The following is an 18,765-nucleotide window of genomic DNA, read 5'->3' on the forward strand; positions in this document are numbered from 1 at the left end:
ACTATTCCCAGTATGGAAGGTCCGCCTGGCCAGGGTGGAAAGAATCCAATGAGGGTGGACACCTCCTCCCACTAGCCCGAAGGAGAAGATGCCCTGAGAGGATGTTGGGAGAGATCAGGGCATCCAGTGACTACTAATGAGGATGATGGGGGCTAAGTCAAAGGGAGGAGCGGGGCAAGTGAGCACCCAGCAGAGGCAATCAGACAGCCAGCAGGCAGCTCCCACTGGCTACCAGTAAGCAAAGGAGTCCTGCAGCCCCTGGTGGCTGTGTGGTTTCCGACTCAGGCACCTGTCAGGGAGGTTGCAGATTGTGCTCATGGGAGAATTCCCAAGATGCAGGGCAGGACAGGCCTAACCAGCCTTGTGAATTATTCAGGATGTTCTAGGTGTGGGATTTGCCCTAGGGAGCTGTCTTCGCAGCTCATGCAGGGCCACTCTGTCCCCTTTGTACCTTCTGGAGCTCTAGCGTGCCTATGACTTGCCCCGAAGGACTCCTCCGGCAAGCTCTCCCCCTCTCCTTCAAACCTGCATGTAAGCATTCAGACACTTGCGGGTTTAAGGCTGGATTCTAGGGACACCAAGGCCTCGTTGCAGAGTCCTGAAGAATGAATTTCCTTGGCCTGAGAGGTGCTGAAAGACTTGGGGAAGCTCACTCTTAGACTTGCCTACACCCATGCTTTTCTCACAGACAGGATGGCCTTGTGAGTACACTGCAAAACCAACCTTCCTGGGCCTTCATGTCTCACGTTTAGGAAGCTCTCCTACGACGGCATACCCTGTCCCATCTCCCATGAATGACCTTCTCCAGTCAGGCTCCACCAAGATGGTCTTTGTCCTGACTTGTGGTGACCTTGATGCTGGGAATCATGGTCAAGTATCAGTCTGCCTTTCTCTCCATTACACACAGCAACTGACACAGTAGAGCCTCCCTCTTCTCCTGGTAGGACGTCTTGTGTCCCAAGTCACTGTGCCTTTCCAGCCTTGCTCCCATGGCATTGCTGCTAGCTTCCTATCCCCTTGGCCGCTGTCTCTTCATGGTTCCCAAGTCACTGACCCAGGCCCAGCTTGGGTCCTCTTCCCTTTCTAGATCTATCCCTACTGGGACCTCAAGCAGTCTCAAGACTTTAGTTCCTAGTACACACTGTCTCCTCTATTTATTTCTTCATCTCCAGAACTCTAGATTCTATATCCAGCTTCCTCCTGACATCTCCACACAGATGTCAAAAAGCTGTCTCAACTACAGTGTGTCTAAGCCTGAGGTATGATCACCCTTCCTATCCTAGGATTTCTCCACTCCGTGAATGGCAAGGTCCATCCTGGATTGTTCAGGCTGGGAATCTCAGTTCTTCTCTTTCCCCTACATTTTAGGCTCTAATACCTGATCTGCCAGCAGATAGTATTGCTTCTCCTTTCAAAACATGTCCAGATGCCAGACATGATAGCACATGCCTGCATTCCCAACATCCGGGAGGCAGAGATAGGAGGATCGCCCACAAATTCAAGGCCAGCCTATGTTAGACAATGAGTTTCAGGTCACTCAAGGCTCCAGAATAATGAGTCTATCTCAAAGAGCAAACCCAACCAAATAAATAGCACTAAAACTGTCCAGAAATTATTCACATCTCCCATCACTACCATGACCCCATTCCTGTGGTGTTCCTCAAAGCTCTGTTCTTGTTCCTAGATCTCCTCCCTCCCCACCCATTCCTCTACCTTCATCCATCTTTCTCCCTTTTTCCTTTACATTTGATTTAAGTCACTGAGCTCCTTTGGTCACATTTTGCTTCTCCGGCAACTTCTGTTTGAGTGCAACATCTGAGAGCAAGGGCTGTGCTTGTCCCTTTAATGTCCGGGTGTTGTAGGACCCAGGTCTGCTTCAGGAGGGAGCATGAAGACCTGGTGCTGGATGCAGACTCATGAGGCTTCTCTCTTAGGACTCCAGTCAGGTCACACCTGGAAACCCGGGATCTAAGACAGGCATTCTGAAGGAGAGCGTTAACTGCTGGCCAGCCCGCCCTTGGGAGGCTTCGTCTCAGCAGTAAGATTCTTGCTTGGTACTTGAGAAGGCTTTTGTGGGTACTCTTGGGTCTCTCTTGGCTCCAGAAAGTGGGCATGTGAAGAGGATGCAATCGGAATGCCTTCATTCCTGGAAGCCAGTCTTTCCTTAATGTGCTGAGCCAGCAAGGGCCTGTGTGTCCCCGAGACTACAGAAGAGCCCTCTTGCCTCTTCCATCAGACTGTGAGGCCAGATATAAGGCGTCTTATTCCCAGTCTGTGCCTGGTACCCGGAAACCACACTGCAGGTAGTTCTGTCACAGTGCAAAGGAACCAAAATGGATGTAGAGATGTTCTCTCTAGATCTTTCTTCCAAGCCAAAAAAGTCAGAGAAACAGACTCCCCTACTTCTGACCACCTTATCTATCTCGTCCTGGTGCAGGTCTTCACTGCCATCAGAGTGGTCCCAAATTTCCTTTTCTAGACCAGCCTTGAGTGACTGTCACCCTTCCTCTATGTCTGCAGTAGGACACAGCCTGCAAATGTGTTATCAAGGACTGTGAATGAGTCTCTGGCCACGCAAGCGCTCTGTGTATGTATGGGTGTGTGCAATCACGCCAGGCAGGCGCGACCGTTCCTTCACACCTGCGCACTCTGAGGTGAGCATCTTTGCAATCTTTCCTGTCGTGGCCAACAAGAACTCAGTGAAGCAGCTGACTATTACACAGTTAGTACTCAGAAAATGTTTAAGTGAGAGAGGAAGGACTACCAAAGCCAGTGTCTCCGGGAAGGACACTGGAGAAAAGGTAAAGGAATGCATATGCACAAAAACTGTCTCTCCAATAATCTGATTTTGAGACAAATGAAGCAGCCTTACCGGACCACAGGAAAACAACCAAACAAAACACCCAGATCCCTTAACAAGGCCCACAGTTTCAGCATCTAGTTTCTGCGCCGAGCAGTGATCTAAGCACACTGAAGACCTAGATCCAAATCTTGGTTTTACAGTTTTGTCTCTGGGTGAAATTAGCCGGCTCACTTAACAGTGGACCTTCATTTCTGTAGTCACATGTAGAGGACAGTCACTGGGTTATGGTGAGGATGGCAGCTCAGGATTTCAGGGAGTGTAAGCGGCGTTTCCCCAGGAGTGGGGGATCTGCAAGGAGCTAAGTGGGAGGGAGCCAAGCGAGGGCAGTGGAAGCCTGTGTGTCTTGGGAGAAGGAGGAAGAAAGCCTGGTGCTGTGGTGAGAACCATGGCTATTCCCCAGAGGCTCTGAGGGAGGATGATAGGGAAAATTAAGGGAGAAGAAGGAATGTCTGAATGAGGACCCATGTCTGTTACCCCAGGTTCTAGGCTTCTGTGGAGACCGTACAGGTGTACACAGCTCTATTTCCATGAAAGTAAGAAAGCCAGGGATCTTTCTACAGGAGATACTGAGAAGCTAGAAAAAAAAAATCTCAGAACTTTGGCAAGCTTTCCTGAACTGCACAGAGGGCAAGTCACTTTCTTAAAGTCACACACAACATATGGTTAAGCCGAGAAATACAAGGATACAATACTCCTTGCTTATCTGTGGTTTCCCTTTCTGTGGTTTCAGTTACTCCCAGTCAACCACAAACCTAAAATACTAAATGGGAAATTCCAGAAATAAACAATTCGTATTTTAAACTTAATGCCTTTCTAAGTAGCCTGACAAAACACTACAACATGCGTCTCCGCCCTGCTTATCCCTTTATCTAGTGTACCCACAAGGCATACATCACCCACCTATTGTAATTGTGGGTGATGTATGCATTACCTTGGTAATTGTCTTGGTTACAGACTAGACCAAGGTAGTACAATGGTACTTGAGTCTAAGCAACCCTAATCTTGCTTAATAATGGTCTAATATACAAATTAGCAATACTATTTTACTGTTTTATTGTTCTGTTTTATAATTATTGCTATCAATCTGTTACTGTGCATATTTATAAATGTTACTTTATACTTTATCATAACGTATAGAGAGATTGGTACTAGGGATGTCCATAGGGGAGCCTTAGAATATGTTCATCTTGGATAAGCGTGTGGGGGGTGTCTGCCCTTACAGGGTCTAACTACCAGCCTGACAGGTGACCAGCACTTCAGAGGACAATAAGCCTGGGAATGGGAGAAAAGTGGTTGGCTCCCAGGCTGAGCCAGCAGGAAAGGCACAGAAGAACAAAGTTCAAGCCCTGGGCCAGTGCTGCCCTAGGTAGTTCAGGAATTACGCTGCCACTGCAGAACAGAAGAGACAAACTGCTCCCAGGCTGTTGATGGTGAGTCACAGTCTAAATACGCCCAAGGTCTCAGAGCATGGAAGCACAGAAGCTAGAAAGCAATGCGAGTTTGTTTGGCCCCAGGAGGGAGAAAGAAGCTCTTGTTGCACGGCCCCACTCCTTACTGCGCTAGAGGCTCTTCCGCCACCTAAGGCGTCCTTTCTACCCTGCAATGGCAGGCTCCCTGGAATTATCATGTTTTCCTACAAACAATCCTCTCTCTCTCTCTCTCTCTCTCTCTCTCTCTCTCTCTCACACACACACACACACACACACACACACACACACACACACCTGGTAGAGACCCGGGAAAGCAGGAAGATACCCAAGTCAGTCGGTACCACCGAACACAACACATTGATGGCTCCGATGATAGCAGGGACAGTGACTGACAGACATGCGCTGGGCTCTGAGGCCTCTGTAACAATAACTACAAAACTACAGAGATGTTAGCAAACCCAGTGACAGTGGCTCTGTTATAATGACAAATCTAGAGCTTTATATAGAAATAATGAGACTGGAGTAGGAGAAGGGAGGAAGGAAGAGTTGGATGAGTGTAGTCAATCGGAGCTCTGGCTGGAGAGACAGAGGCAACCCCCTAGGATTGCCATGATTGCCCGGGAGACTGGCAGGGGCCTTCTTCACGTCAGTAGGAGTGAGGACTGCAGCAATGAGAGCCATGCCCCTGGCTGGAATGGATGCCATGAACTCCCTTGCTTTCTTTCACAAGCCTAGGCTTGGAAATCATTGGAAGATTTGAGGGCTCCAAGTGCCCTAGAATATCCTGTCTGCCTGCTTCTCACCCTCCCACAAGCCAGTGCTGTGTATAGCTCGGAGGTTAGGCTCCCCTGGGACTTCAGTTTGCAATCAGTATAGCCAGACTACCCGGATGTTAACCTCCCTCTCATTGCCGTAAGTTGGGTGTAGGCAATCATCAGGCTTTGCTATTGCAAACCAACTTGAGCACTGGGCCAGTGGGCCAGCCTGGCTCCACGTGCTAGTGCTGAATGTGATCCTCGGTGTGCTCAAGGAGTTACTGGGACAGCATCCATACAGAGCATGCCACAGAGCAGCCTGCTATTCCTCTGTGCTTAGGGTGCCTCTTTCCACTCAACCTGTGGGTTGCTGACTCGCCTCTGTTTCAGTCCAGACTGCCTTGCTAGTTAGCCTCTCTTTCGCCCTCACCAGAACAAACTGTGTACCCGAACTCTGAGCAAGTGTACAGGGTGTCCCTTCCCAAGTTTGGTTGTACCTCCTATAAAAAGATGACTGGAATTCCTCTAGAAAACCTTCTCAGGTTCACCTACAACACCATGGACACAGCTGTTCCTGAATCCTTCATTGGAAAACTTTCCAATACAGAATATGATGGGAGACGTACCTTGGGGACACAGAAATACATGGAAGGGGCGGCTGCTGTGACATCAGAGGACCACATGGAGGAGGACTCCAGGGAAGGGTTGGAAGGTGGATTGGTCTGTCGGAGAGGTGGTAGGCAGACCTGTGTTACAGTCTGTGGCTGTTAGTCCTCGTCAGCGTGATACAAACTAAAGTCACGCGGGAAGAGGAAACCTCAGTGAAGGGTTTGTCTCCATCAGATTGGCCTGGAGGTGTATCTGTGGGGCATTTTCTTGACTAATGATGGATGTGGGAGGGCCCAGCCCACTGTGGGTGGTGCCACCACTGGCCAAGTGGTCCTGGGTTGTATAACTGAGCAAACCGTGAGAAGCAAGCCAGTAAACAGGATTCCTTCATGGCTTCTACTTCAGTTCCTGCCTCCGGGTTCCTGCCTTGACTTCTCTTAACCATGAACTGTAAACTGTAGTCTGAAATAAACCCCTTTCTCCCCAAGGAGCGTTTGGCCAGTATTTTATCACAGCAAAGAAAGCAAAGTAAAACAGAGTTCTTGTAAACCAAGATAGGACTGTTGGGCACATTGAGGGACCAGCGGGGCTGGAGCAGGAAAACTGGCATTCCAAGCTCGGGTCTGAAGTACAGTTCTGAGGATTAATAATCAGAGGGGAGAAACAAGACCTGGTGTTGGCTGCACTCATTCCCCCTCTGCGGCACGGGCTACTACTGCATTTCACATACTCTGAGCGCTCAGTCATTCCCTGTGACTGTGACTTGGGTCTCCCTGGTCCCCAAATAATTATATTTTCACAGCCAACATCACGACACAGGTTAAAAAAAAATCAGCCTGTTTGCGACAGCTCTGCTCCCCTTGCTTGAGTTCTTGTCTGCGGGGTTTGAGTCATTTCTCCAGGCCCATGCTGACTGGTGAGGCTTTGGATTGCAGGGTTCTCCATGCATGGTTCTCACCTGAAGAGGAAGCCCAGCTCAGACAGACTGCAGGCAAGCCCAAGTGGGAGCGTGGTACCCAGCTCTGCAGACCTGGACATGCCTGGGCTGGCCTCCCTCTACTCCTTAGCTAGAAAACACCCACTGTTTTGGGCCTGGTGGGCTATTAGTACCTATCCTTGTCCATTGAGGTCAATTCCTCTCATTTAAGATCTTCCCCCCATTTTACACTCTCATGGTTTTGGAGATCGTGATGGGTAGACCGTAGTTTCTGCCCTGCCGCTGCTGAGCACAAATCACTTTGTCTCTTTGGTTAGATATTAAGTTCCTGTGAGTTCAAAAGGGTTGCCTTTTATCCCAGACCCAAACTCAGCTGGGTCCCTTATAGTCCTCTCAGGATAAGGAGGTGGAAGCTCTTCCTACACTGACGAAGGGGCATCTACCTTCTCCTGAACCTGGGCAGGGGAAGTGGTGAGGACAGCTACATTTCCAGGAAGTGCAAAGTTACATACAGGCAAGAGGGTGTGCTTGCACACAGAGCGCCTGCTCCGGGATGAGGCCTGCTCTTCTGTACCAGACAGGAAGGCAGGGGCGTTGTTCAGGGACAGAGGAAGCACCTAGGAAGGCAGGGTAGACCACAGCCCCTGGCCAGCAGAGTTTCCCACCCAGGGCCACAGCCTCACTGTGAGAACGGAGCTGCCCGCCACCCATGCAGCCACTGTGAAGAAAACCCACTGTAGCTGAGCATGGAGAATGGATGCCCCAGATGTGAACTTCAGAGAGACTGATGCTCCTAGGCCCATGCTGGTGTGCGGTGCCTGTTTTGCTGTCCCCCACCCCAGCCCTAGCTTATCGCTAGCCAGGCTGGCTGTTCACGTTGTTCCTGGGGATGGCATTTTAGGAAGGCAAAGCTGGGGACAGCACTGGGACATCTCTGTGTCCAACAACGAGACCGGAGTGTCTCAGAGTTTCTTCCTGAGAGGAAAGTAGAGTCTATCAACTTTCTGAACATGTCACACTTTTTACCAACCAGGGTGGAGCTGCTTTCTCCAGAGCCTCTCCTCACAAATCCCACAGGACGATGTTAAGTACAGACTGCACGAGGGTAGGGTTTGTGTGTTTATGGTCACCTCTGCTAAGGTACGACTCAAGAAACATCCAGGGAGACACTCCAGCAACCAAGCACGCCAAGTCAACTAGAGTTTGGCCGAGTGCCCCTGCAGACATTCACCCACACAGGCGGGTGCAGAGGGTACAGCCTAGTGACATCTCCAGGGTGTCTTAAACAACCTCCACACGGCATGCTGTTCGTGCTAACAGAGGCTCTGGGTAGGCCTCGCTAGGTCCTGTACCAAGCTTAGCCTCCATTCTCTTAAAAACGCAGCTCGGTGGTTGAGAGTTCCCTGCTCTTGAAGAGGACCTGAGACCGGTTCCTGGCACCCACGCTGGGCAGCTCACAACCACCTTTAACTCCAGCTCCACGGGATCTGATGCCCCTCTGCAAGCCTCTGCAGGCATTGCAAGAACATGCACAGCCTACCCTCCCTTCGAACAGACACATGCATACACACAATTCGACTTCTAAATCTAAAAACAAAGAAAGAAAGAAAGAAAGAAAGAAAGAAAGAAAGAAAGAAAGAAAGAAAAAGAAAATTAAACCTTGATGCTTTAAAACGTTCCTTGGCCAATTTCAAGTGATTATGGACAGGCCAGGAATCAGACCTTGTGTGTGTGTGTGAACTCGGTCAGTCTTTCAGGCTAGCTTCCAGTATCTCCCAGACTAAGGAGAGGCCCATGTCCAAGATGAGGGACTGTGCTATGGGCTGCAGCCTTCTTTCTGGACATAGTAGGATTGCTTTGCTCCTGCCTCTTTGACATTGAGAATTTCCACGTGTCTTGTTTTGGCTAATGGAATATGAATGGAAGTGACGTATGTCACTTTTTGCCTGGAAGCATTAAGGAATACTGTATGCTTTGCCACAGCCTTTTCATCCTAATGTCTAACTGTGGGAACACACATCGACACAAGGCCTCTTGGGTCCCTTGGTAAAAAGATCCAGTAGAGCCCACAGGTCAGCTGTGAAGCATATGGAACACAGACAAGAAATAAACTTTAGTTGTCTTAAGCCACAAATTCCCAGGGTTGTTTGTTATTGCAGCACAACTTGGTTCATACTGATTGGCACAACCTGGTTTAATCACCGATTCCAATCTTCTAAAATATATCAGTGATTACAAGACCCTACTGACTAGTTCGGTATGGACTTACCTTCAATTTAAAAGACTATATAGCATGATATTTTTTTTTTATAGATAACAAACTTAAGGTTTAGCAAACAGAGAGAAACACCCATACCATATAGAATCAAAATCAAAAGACACAAATTCCCTTCCTTTATTCTCCCATCTAGGCAGAGTTCAAGGACTTCCCTACAACGAACTGGGCCACTAGGATATTTCCATAGTTTCCTATGTATCTCTAGAGGAACAGAGATCTGGAGACATGATCCACCCAACTCAGAACTGCCAATGCCCGGGCAGCCAAGGCAACAAACAGAGTTGTACTCACACTAGTGGCGTACTGGATGTCCTTCCAAATGGAGGTCTCCCGGGACAGGTCAGAGGCCTCAAAGAGATTGTCCAGGATGACCTCCCCAATCATGTCATGGCGGGAGAAGCGGTCAAAGTCAAAGACACTGAGATGCAGCTTGCGGTCAGCCAGTTCCTCGTAGGGCACTGGGAAGTGGAAGTTCTCATCAAAGGTGGGGTTCAGGGTCTTGCGGTGCACCCGCGTCTGCAGCTTGCACTTGCGGTCAGGCAGGAGGTAGATCTTGACATAAGGGTCAGAACTTCCACAGAAGTCCTTGGCAGGGAGGTCAAAGGCCTTCAGGATACGCACAATCAGGGTCTCATTCTCGTAGTCATAGCGGAGGCTGAAGTTGATCTTCCCGCAGCTCTTGGCGGCCTCGGACTTGGCTTCATCCCCGTCCACTGACTTCTGCTTATAGAGCTCAGGCTTGATGCGGCCAATGCTGGTGGGCTGCTCGGCCGCTGGTGGTAGCTCATTGCCATAGTCTACGCTGGAGACGTGCATCTGCCTTGGCAGGTGGCGTTTGAAGGACGTGTGCCTGGTAGAAGACAGGAGGAAGAAAATGTGCGTCAGGGCTTGGGAAGGAGTGAGATAAAGATAGACCCAACCCTGGTGGCTCATCTTCCCCACTGTGGGCCCCCCTTCCTTCCCTCTCATTGACCCCACTTTTTCTCTTCATACACTTAGTGCACGAAGCGGTTGGAAGCATTGTGTGTCTTAATATATGTAAAGCAGTTGGAATTGTGCCTGCTGTACAGCAAGCTCAATAAATGTTAGCCATTGTTTTAATCTTCGTTCCTGCTTTTCAGACATCTGCTTTCTAGGTTTCTTTCCTGGTAGGCATGGCTACCTTCTCCATTAGAGCATGAACCTCTGTTAGAGGAGGACTATCCTTCCTACTGCCTGCATCTTCATCATCATCATCATCATCACCATCATCACCAGCATCACTGCTGCCACCATCATGATCATTTATTTAGGATTTAGCATCCAGCAGAAAGTCAATTAGTTAAAGGCACAGGCTTTGGAGATAGGCTACGTAGGTTCATTTTGGTCCGGCTACTTTGGGAGGCTAGCAAATTCTCTGCACTACAAAAATAAAGATAACAAAAGTAAAAACTGCATAGAATAGCGTGAGAGTAAAACAGATGCATACAAAGTGCTTTGAATGGGGCCAAGCGTGTGGTTAGCAACGTGTTAGCTCTTAGCATTATCACACGGATTCTTTCCCTGGGTCCTCCCAACAACCTTAGCAGAGTCATTTGCCCTATTCTGTAGTTTAGAAAGGGAGGCTTAAAATGAGCCACATGCCCAAGGCCATACAGCAGACTAGGCCTGTGGGACCTTAGCATCTTCGTGCTTGGCTTTTCATCTGAAGACCACATCTCTTTCCCTTTGATTGGTGTCTCTGAGCCTGAAGGAACGTTGCAGGGATCCAGGAATCTACAAGATTCTCAGATTTTGAGTAAACACAGTGCCCGTCCACATCTTTTAGAGACGCTTCTGGATTTAGTTAGAGTGAGCAGGCAGCCATCACGTCTGCTGTCGGCAGGCTTTTGAACTAGATGATGCCAGGTTATGCAACGGCTGCCATAGAGGGAACTCAAAGGGGTTTTACAGAAACCCTTCGCCTTAAAGAGCCTGGACTCTCTTGCTTTACCCCCAGACATGACAAACCGTAGCTACTAGGCTTCACTGCCCTAGCCTTTAGTGCATCATGAACATTCAAGTCTCTGGAACTTTGCCTATACTCTTCCCCAGTCTGAAGTCCTTCCTCTCCTCACACCTCTCAGCCCAGCTTCTAGGCTAATCTTCTGTGTCCGCACATTTGCAGCCACGCGCAACCACGCTCACAGCATCTCACCTTGAAGGTGACCCTTTGACCACACCTATCCTGATGCCACCCCCCCTCTAGATTGAAATGTGGCTCACACCATCTGATCCGTCCTCAAAGGACACATGCTATAGTTTCTGGACCCTGATTCTCAGAGGCTGGAAGCTCTTTGATGCACTGTTCTGGAAAATACGCAAAGGGGTTAGGAAGCGAGGGGGACACCCTTCACCTGGTAGAAGATGCTGGTTCTGTGGTCTGTCGCTGCAGCCTCGTGTGACGCATGATATGCTCTTTGACCGACATCTGCACCTCGGCTGGGATATCTGGGGACGTGTGGCTGATCTTCACAGCCGCCTCCAGGAAGCCCAGGGCACTGGGGTCCTTGAGCTTATCTGCCATGTTGCCTCTGGCGCTGGGACTCTGGAGGGTCTCTGAAGCAGGGTTAGCAGAAGAAGGGCTGGAGGCCTCCTTGTTCCTCCTGGGCATCCAGCACAGCTTCCAAAAGAGAAAGAGAAAAACTGCCACCAGGGCCACGCCACACACAATAACTACCACGGCGAGGAGGCTGACAGAGGGGCCTGCCCTCAGCGTGAGGCAGGCAGGGAAGGACAGAGACAGACAGAGGTGAGGATAAGCAGGTGAGGCATTGGAAGAAGGCACACACAGCAGGGACAGAGACGGAAGAAGAGAGAAGAACGGTCATGAGCAAAGCCGCCAAGTCATGGGAAGAGGAGATGGTTTGGGGGTTGACCACTGATGGCCCATTTTGTCAACTCTCTGCAGCCTGCTCTTCACCAGGCTGATTGCTTCAGCAACGCCCTGCCCCCACCTTTTACTAGCTTGGGGAGCACTGGCTGCTTGCCCTACTGCTCCTGGCTTGTGCCCAAGAAGGGGACAGTGATTGAAATGGGAATCTAAGCAAATGTGCAAATTCCTGAAGCGTTTGTATTGGTACGCTGTTTGAATTCCTATTAGAGCGGCTACTGTGGCCAGACTTACAAGTGTCTTGCTTTTCTTTTTAACTCATTTTATTTTGGTACCGGGGAGGAAACCCAGAGCCTTGCCCTTGCTATGCAAGTAATCTCCCACTGAACTTTATTTCCAGCCCCACCCCCCTCCCGCAATGGTAAGTTTGGCACACAACTCATACACAGTCTATGAGGTAGGGGGTAGATACTGGCTCACTCATGCTCCCTTCTTTGTACAGGCTCTATCCTTGTTCGATCCTGGAACAAAGCAGGAATTCAATAAACACCTAGCTCTCTCCCAGGGAGAGGAGCCCAGTCCCACTTCCCAGAGGGCAGGTGTATTAGCGTCTGTTTTCCTAGAGCTTTCTACATGCTGTAGGCTAACTGTGTACTAGTATTAAGTTGGAACCTGGTTACCAGGGTCTATGCAGACCAAAGCTAAATACAAAATACAAATGATTCCCATCACTGTCTTTTTCCATTCTGTGGTTCTTTGGAAGCTTTGCTGTAAACCTAGCATTTGTGAGCGGCGTGGCTGGGTTGGAAGCAGGCACATAACCTTAACCTGCTCCTGTCCAGACCCAGGCATGCCCCATCATCTCAAGAGAGCGATGCAGAGTGCCCCCTCATGTGCAGAGCGGATACCAGACTCCTACCCCACTTCCTCTCCCCAGAAATGAATCTTTGAGGCCGAGGCAGAAGTCAGAAGGCTCTGAGCCAGGGGTATGCCTGGCAGCGCTGTCACGTGATGCTTGTGGATGAGCCAGCAGAGGAATTTGGTTTGGCTAACGTTGTGAGTGAGAAGCTATGAAATTCCGTAACTGCCATCACCCCAGATGTCTGACTTTCTTCCGGAAGAGGCCAATGACTTGCTAACTGGCCCTGGGCGGACCGGTGACTCCTTCTGCACAGATGTGTCCCATCAGCTCGACCCTCTGCTCTCTCTCAGCTGGCTAACCCCTGCAGATCTGGAGATTGGAACCTCTGGACCAGCTGCTAACTGCCTTACAAATCTCAGGACTTAACGGTGTGTAATTAGTCAACAAGTACCAAGGCAAAGATGGCAGCAGTGGCCAGGGGAGGGGCTCATAAGATGCCACAGGTTAGTCAGACCCAGAACTCGGGCCAGGGCCCAGGTGTTCCCTATCGTATTTACTATGACTTGTTTGTCCCAGATTAAATCCTAGACTTCGATGGGTTCCAATATAGTGTGTTTTCATTCATGAACCGGCATTTAAGCAGGCATACACGAATGAGTAACAATTCTTTCTCTTTCAAGTTCAACTATGCCAGATTGCCAGACTCTGAGCTAGGCTTGGCAAAATGCCTAGGTCCCTCCAGGTACGTTTACTGTATCCAGTACTTAAGGAAAGCTACCCTACATCCTGAGGACGTAAGGACTTTAGCCATGTTCTGGAGGAGCCACCACTGCCTTCCAGCTCCCTGTCCAGTCCTTGCCAGGATCAGTAACCAGCACCTCCATGAGAAGGGGTGAAGAGGAGATTATCTGCAAGTCTCTTCCCGCCACCTCTGCCCCCACTCAGCCCAGTAGCTCTAGCCCCTCCCCTAGAGCAGCAGTTTTCAACCAGTAGGTCATGACCCCTTTCGGGGCCAAATGACCCTTTCACAGGGTCACCTAAGACCATTAGAAAACACAGATATTTGCACTACGATTCACAACAGTAGCAAAATTGCAGTTATGAAGTGGCAACAAAAATAATTTTACAGTTGGGGGTCATCACAACACGAGGAAATGTATTAAAGGGTCACAACACTGGTAGGTTGAGAACCACTGCTCTAGAGACTATCAAGTCTCCACTGAGGCATACATGTTCCCCAAGAGAAAAAAAATCCAAGGTATTATAATATTTATTATGTCATATAAGTAGTCAAAAAGTCATATATGGGTTGATAGTAATAAGCATTTTATTATTGGATTTAGTCAATTTATTCAACATCATTATGCTCAATATTAAAGTGATTTTTATATATCTGTTCACATGATTCTCTAATGAAACAGGTAAAATGATTGTCCTCCCTTAGGCATCTAGTACCACCCAGAGAATTCACAGCTTTCCCAGGTCACACAGTCAGTAAGGTGGGCCTAGTCTCCAGCCTCGCCCACGTGGCTCACCAATGCCACTTCGGTAGAGCATGTATATCGCTTGCAGACAAATACACATGCATTGGAAGTACTTACTCAAATATTTTCCTGTTGCACATTTTTGATCTAAATGGCTTGGAGGCTGCTCTTCTAAGCCCTTACCCTCTGGGAGCGTTTGGAAAGCTACTATAGATATGGATGCCTTATCCTAAGTGCCTGGACCCCTCTGGACCCTCCACATCGGCTCTTTGTTACAGCTGCTCTCGGCCCACTTTCTGCCGTGAGTCACTTTAAAACAAAAGGTATTGCTAGGGCCGTGCTTTCCTTTGATCGTGCATTTTACTTGCTCTGGTAATAATTAGAATTTTAATGAGAAGGGAGGAGGTGAGGGGGGAATCCAGAGAGCAAAGAGTGCATTTAAATATTCAGCTTGACAAAAAAAAAAGACCCTGAATTCATAAATGAAAGAAAGATGGGGGGACCAGGGTACCAAGGGATTCTTTCCCCCCACCCTTCGTGTCGTTGCTATTTCAATTGTTCCTCCACGTGATTTCCAGCTGCTGTTCCCTTGGCTCCATGCTTAAGAGAAGACAGAGGGTATGGGTTATTGGGAATCAGTCCCTAGCACTCAATACTGATTGTGAAAGCACAGGAGGGCCACCCCATGTCTGGAGAATCTTCTCCCAGGACTAAAAGAGCCAGGGAATTGGTATCTCACAAACAGGAAACTCAAGGAGAACTAGGAGGCTCTGGACACTGAAAGAGTTCATCCATACAGGAGGTGTAAGGCAGGAAGGAAGGAAGGAAGGAAGGAAGGAAGGAAGGAAGGAAGGAAGGAAGGAAGGAAAGAAGGAAGGAAGGAAGGAAGGGCAGGCCAGGTGGTGATGGTGCACGCCTTTGATCCCAGTCCTCGGGAAGGCAGAGAAAGGTGGATCTCTTTGAGTTTAAGGCCAGCCTGGTCTACATAGTGAGTTCCAGAACAGCCAGGAATACACAAGGAAACTTTGTCTCAAGAAACCAAAAATCAAAAAACGAGAGACAGAAAGGAAGGAAGGAAGATGTTGTGGGATATTTGTGCACTTGTGAAGGTGTATTGCTGGGATTGATAAAACAAAAATGACCAATAGCTAGGCAGAAGGTATAGGTGGGACTCTGGGCAGAGAGAGGAAGTGGGAGGAGGAATCTAGGCAAGTGAGAGAGACATGAGAGGACACAGAGGAACCAGGATGGCTGGTATGTGACAGAACGTAGATTAGTAGAAATGGGTCGATTCGAGTTATAAGAGCTAGTTAAAAATAAGCCAAGGCCAAGCTTTTGCAATCAATAATGTTTCCAGGTTATTATTTGTGAACTGGCAGCCAAAAGAAAGATCCAACAAAAGAAAGAAAGACAGAAAGACAGAAAGACAGAAGGGAGGGAGGGAGGGAGGGAGGGAGGAGAGAAAGATCAAATTTAGACAAGAGAAGTTGGTAATTGTAGAGGACTTAAAACAACTCTGAGTGGTCTTGAACTCAGTCAGCCTTCATCCCTTGGTGTGTTCGTCAGCTCGCTGCCATTATAACGAATGACTGAGATAACCAGCTTATGCCGAGAAAAGGTCTGTTGTGGCTCACAGTTCTAGAGGCCTTAGTCTATGACCCGTCGGTCCCATTGTGTGGCCCACGGTAGCACATCACAGTGGACGGCTGTGGTGAAACAAAAAAGGGGCTAGGGTCCTAATATCCCCATAGGGTCTGCCATAAGACTTCCCACTAGGCCTCATCTCTAGGGTTCCACCCCCTCCCAACAGGCCAACTTTAGGAAACAAGCTTGCAATGCAGGGTGGGCCTTTGGGTAGACACTACAAATCCAAGCTATGGCACCTGCTTTCAGACATCTGAGACTATCTACCACTTCTGGAAGAGAAAAAAAATGGATAGATCTCTTTATGCTTTGGAGATATAATCTCAAGGACATTGTCTGGGATAAAGGCATGTGACCTTAATCTTAGCTGGGGACCTAGACTTTACAAGGTACTCAAAAAATGGCAGGTATCTCAAGAAGGTGTGTATGTGTGTGTGTGATCTCAGGAGGGTGTGTGTGTGTGTGTGTGTGTGTGTGTGTGTGTGTGTGTGTGTGAGATCTCAGGAGGGTGTGTATGTGTGTGTGTGATCTCAGGAGGGTGTGTGTGATCTCAGGAGGGTATGTGTGTGTGTGATCTCAGGAGGGGGTGTGCATGTGTGATCTCAGGAGGGGTTGTGCGTGTGTGATCTCAGGAGGGTGTGTGTGTGATCTCAGGAGGATGTGTATGTGTGTGTGTGATCTCAGGAGGGTGTGTATGTGTGTGTGATCTCAAAGAGTGTGTGTGTGTGATCTCAGGAGGGTATGTGTGTGTGTGATCTCAGGAAGGGGTGTGCGTGTGTGATCTCAGGAGGGTGTGTGTGTGTGTGTGTGTGTGTGTGTGTGTGTGTGTGTGATCTCAGGAGGGTGTGTTTGTGTGTGTGATCTCAAAGAGAGTGTGTGTGTGTGATCTCAGGAGGGGGTGTGCGTGTGTGATCTCAGGAGGGTGTGTGTGTGTATGTGTGTGATCTCAGGAGGGTGTGTGTGTGTATGTGTGTGATCTCAGGAGGGTGTGTGTGTGATCTCAGGAGGATGTGTGTGTGTGTGTGTGTGTTTGATCTCAGGAGGATGTGTGTGTGTGTGTGTGTGTGTGATCTCAGGAGGGTGTGTGTGTGTGTGTATATGTTTGTGATCTCAGGAGGGTGTGTGTATGTGTGTGATCTCAGGAGGGTGTGTGTGTGTGTGTGTGATCTCAGGAGGGTATGCATGTGTGTGATCTCAGGAGGATGTGTATGTATGTGTGTGATCTCAGGAGGGTGTGTGTGTGTGTGTGATCTCAGGAGGGTATGCATGTGTGTGATCTCAGGAGGATGTGTATGTATGTGTGTGATCTCAGGAGGGTGTGTGTGTGTGTGTGTGTGTGTGTGTGTGTGTGATCTCAGGAGGGTATGTGTGTGTGATCTCAAAGAGTGTGTGTGTGTGTGTGTGTGTTTGTGTGTGTGTGTGTGTGTGTGTGTGTGATCTCAGGAAGGTGTGTGTATGTGTGTGATCTCAGGAGGGTGTGTGTGTGTGTGTGTGTGTGTGTGTGTGTGATCTCAGGAGGGTATGCATGTGTGTGATCTCAGGAGGATGTGTATGTATGTGTGTGATCTCAGGAGGGTGTGTGTGTGTGTGTGTGTGTGTGTGTGTGTGTGTGTGTGATCTCAGGAGGGGAGGGGGCACCAGTGCAGATGACTGAAAAGAGCGAGCGTCCACATTGCTTTCTGATGGTTCTTCCTACCTCGCTGGATCATTATGAAAATCAAATAAGCACAGCCCTAATATGTAGAGAATGTCCCCCAGACATAAGCTGCCAGGACTTGGTTTTCTTTGTTGGTTAAGGATAATTGTTTGCTATGTAGAGTCAGGCCTCTGGAGCAGAAACAGAGACCCTAGAGGGCAAAGTGGCAGAGTGGGCTCAGGCCCCTCTTCCCTCCTGGGAAATTAAGATTTCCCTCGAGGGTCTTAGGGTAGAGTCTGCTTGGTCACCTTAAGTGAGACTATCTGGTAGGGTGTTGGCTCAGGACCTCCTTCCTCATCCAGGATGCTAAGTTGTTAGTTAGCATCCCAGAGCCTGCTTATCTTCCCTAGTGACCCTTCATTCTCTAAAGACAGACCAGCGCCCCCTCCTCTTCCCTGCATCCGTAGTCTAAGGATGCATCAGCACCTCTTATCGCTTGCTATTGTTCCCGTTTTTCTAATGTGTTCCTGTGTCAGGAAAATCCATTTTGCAACCATCACGGGCATTCTTGCTAACAGATTGTAATTGAAAAGGCAAACTAGAGGGAGAGGAATAGCAAAGAAAGGGCCAGGTCTCAGCTCACCCCAGTACCAGAGATGCCTGGCCCAGGGCTGGAGTTGCTGCTGCTGGCCCCTCAGAAATGCAGGTGTCCAGCTGAGCTTTTCTTCACATCCTTACGGAGACGTAGGTAAACCCCAGCTCAGAAGCTAGGGAAGAAGGGAGACAGAGGTCCAATAACATGGAGGGAACAGCACTTAGTCCAGGGAGGGAAGAGACTCCAGGCAGAACCATTCATATTAATATTAATGATAGTATTTGCTGTTCATTTCTATGCAGCAAGCACTGTGCTTTCCGTATCATCTCATTTAATCTTTACGGCCTCCTGAAGAAATTCATATTCACTTCCCACAGATAAACAAAGTACAGGTGTGATAACCAAGTCCCCTGCTCAAGGGATGCAGTGTGTTAAGCAGCAGGGGTTTGAACGTGGGGCTTTCAGATACCCAAGTTCAGGCTTGAACCAGGCATCTCTGGGGACTGCAGACCCAGGGCTGCACAGCACAGCCAGGGAGGCTCTTTCTAGAGTGTGGAGAGGGGGAGGGTGTTCTCCACGCCTTGGTCTGGTATTTGAAACCGGGACAGACCCCTGCAATCTCAGATTGTCACTAGCCTCTACTCTGACTTGTCGTCTTCTCTCAGAAGTGCACGTCCTCAAGTTACCCATGAACTACCAGACAAATAGCCCGTGGCTTCTGAAAAGTCCCATCCAGTGATATTCCTGAGGAATACTCGTGTGTGTGTGTGTGTGTGTGTGTGTGTGTGTGTGTGTGTGTGTGTATTGAGAAAATTGTAGCT

At 49.0% G+C, this 18,765-nt stretch overlaps 1 protein-coding gene across 3 annotated transcripts in view; it reads right to left on the reverse strand.

Moving 5' to 3' along the window:
- The window catches only part of Syt6 (synaptotagmin 6), a 61,863-nt gene that overhangs the window by 38,503 nt on the left and 4,595 nt on the right, over positions 1-18,765 (reverse strand). For 2 of the 3 annotated variants that reach the window (XR_014997656.2, XM_085677897.2), the window contains exons 2-3: positions 11,248-11,513; positions 9,164-9,722 (exon numbers count right to left, since the gene is read on the reverse strand). Coding sequence is in view for 2 of the 3 variants with exons in the window: in XM_085677897.2 (XP_085534023.1) it covers positions 9,164-9,722; positions 11,248-11,504 (816 nt within the window). In the remaining variant the exon portion in view is untranslated. Of the gene's footprint in view, positions 1-9,163; positions 9,723-11,247; positions 11,597-18,765 lie in introns of all 3 variants that reach the window. The other variant, XM_048442246.3, reaches the window with a different exon arrangement.

This window comes from Myodes glareolus, chromosome 17 (genome assembly GCF_982192425.1).
Source record: "Myodes glareolus chromosome 17, mMyoGla1.1, whole genome shotgun sequence".
NCBI lineage: Eukaryota > Metazoa > Chordata > Mammalia > Rodentia > Cricetidae > Myodes > Myodes glareolus.